The sequence below is a fragment of the Chelonoidis abingdonii genome, chromosome 11, assembly GCF_003597395.2.
Source record: "Chelonoidis abingdonii isolate Lonesome George chromosome 11, CheloAbing_2.0, whole genome shotgun sequence".
Taxonomy (NCBI): domain Eukaryota; kingdom Metazoa; phylum Chordata; order Testudines; family Testudinidae; genus Chelonoidis; species Chelonoidis abingdonii.
Genome location: NC_133779.1, coordinates 15,013,366 through 15,015,373, shown reverse-complemented (window position 1 = coordinate 15,015,373; position 2,008 = coordinate 15,013,366). Strand labels below are relative to the sequence as shown.

At 54.0% G+C, this 2,008-nt stretch overlaps 1 protein-coding gene across 3 annotated transcripts in view; it reads right to left on the bottom strand.

Annotated features, from left to right (window-relative positions):
* Positions 1–2,008, bottom strand: part of LOC116832311 (uncharacterized) — a 28,350-nt gene that overhangs the window by 18,491 nt on the left and 7,851 nt on the right. For all 3 annotated transcript variants that reach the window (XM_075070727.1, XM_075070728.1, XM_075070730.1), the window contains one exon: positions 1,548–1,775. In XM_075070727.1, the coding sequence (XP_074926828.1) occupies positions 1,548–1,775 (228 nt within the window). The remainder of the gene's footprint in view (positions 1–1,547; positions 1,776–2,008) is intronic.

Below are 2,008 nucleotides of genomic sequence, written 5' to 3'. Positions count from 1 at the left end.
GTTTCTCTTTGAAGTCTGGTCCTGAAGTTTTTTTGCTGCAGGATGGCCACCTTAAGGTCTGCTATAGTGTGGCCAGGGAGGTTGAAGTGTTCACCTACAGGTTTTTGTATATTGCCATTCCTAAAGTGTCTTTTCCTTAGGATGGTGTCAAGTATCAGAGGGGTGGCTGTGTTAGTCTGCATCTGTAAAAGCGGCAAAGAGTCCTATGGCACCTTATAGACGAACAGACATATTGGAGCATGAGCTTTCGTGGGTGAATAGCCACTGCGTCAGATGCATTCACAAAAGCTCATGCTCCAATACGTCTGTTCGTCTATAAGGTGCCACAGGACTCTGCTGCTTTTCCTTAGTAGAATAAGATCTGCCCCCTTTCAATCAATTGCCCTGAAGGCGTGGAAGGCAGCACCCTCCAGACAGTTGTGACAGTTGAAGAGGCGATGGAAGCCAGACCCAAGGACAATAAAACTTGTCAAGGGGGCTCATTAAAGATCAGACATACTGAAGGCCTCGGGAGTTAGGAGCCAGCCCCTTCTTTTGAAAACACACCCCCCCTTTGAAAATAAATGTGGAAGAATTAAGACAACACCCAGAAGGAGGCACCACAGATGATGTAGGTCTTCTTACTGTATTTTCCACTACATACACCCAATGAAGTGAGGTTTGGCCCATGAAAGCTTATCATAGAATGTCAGGGTTGGAAAGGACCTCAGGAGGTCATTGAGCCCAACCCCCTGCTCAAGGGAGGACCAATCCCCAATTTTTTAAAATTTATTTATTAGCCTCAGATTGCTAAATGGCCCACTCAAGGATTGAACGCCCAACCCTGGGTTTAGCAGGCCAATGCTCAAACTGCTGGGCTATCCCTCCTCCTCAAATATGTGCAAATAAATGTGTTAGTCTCTAAGGTGCAACAAGTACTCAAGTGTCAGGGGGTAGCCATGTTAGTCTGGATCTGTAAAAGCAGCAAAGAGTCCTGTGGCACCTTATAGACGAACAGACGTATTGGAGCATGAGCTTCTGTGGGTGAATACCCACTTCGTCGGATAAGTACACCTTGTTCCTTTTTAAGATGACCAACAGACACAGACTTTGCATCTGGTGGAGATTTGCATGAGAGAGGAGCTGCTATAAATGGGAGGGGTCTTGCACAGGACCCCCGGTCTCGTCTTGTCAACATGGGAGCATTGATCCGGATCGGCAGAAACCCGGCTCCACTCCCTCCCCCATCTAAGTCACCTGGCCAATGCAGTTAAGGTAAGCAACTCATCGGTAACAAGAAGACAGAGAGAGAGAGAGAGTGTGTGTGTGTGCAATATATCATATGCATATGACACAGTGTTGATTGATAGATGTGTTACCAATAAATGCGGCGCTTTGCCTTAGCCCCCCTGAAAAGCTCCTGTGCAGGACTTCGAGTACAACACCCCCTCACACATGGACCAGGGTCCCCTCAGCCATATCCTCCCCCACCTTCCACGGCCCCAGCTGCATCACACCCCAGCTCCCACCCAGCTGCCTGGCAACCCCCCAGCTGCTTGCCCACCTACCCGCGTCCAGCCGGGCCAGGCAGGCATCGCCCTTCTCTGGGTCCCGCAGCCAGAGGTGGGGCAGAGCCTGGAGCAGGTGCAGGGCGTCCCTGCAGCCCCGCTGATGGCTCAGCTCCTCCAGGTCCAGCCCACGCTCGCTCCGCAGCGCCTCCTTCAGCTTGCCCACCTTCAGCCCCAGCGGGAAACGGCCCAGCACGTCCCGCACCCAGGCCGAGAACTCGGCCAAGCCTGCCACGAGACGGGGGGATGGGGGCGCTGTGAGATCCCGCGCCACCTGAGAGCCCCCCCGCCATGGGGCACCCTCTGTGTGTGCACCCAGCCCTGGGGCGAGGGGCCTTTCGGCAGCCCCTGGGCCTGAGTCCTCAGGTGTCCCCAGAGTGGGGGCAGGGCTCAGGGCAGCCCACATGCTGTCCCCCACAGCTCACAGTCCGCTGCCAGTGTGTCCCCCCAGCCACCCCCTG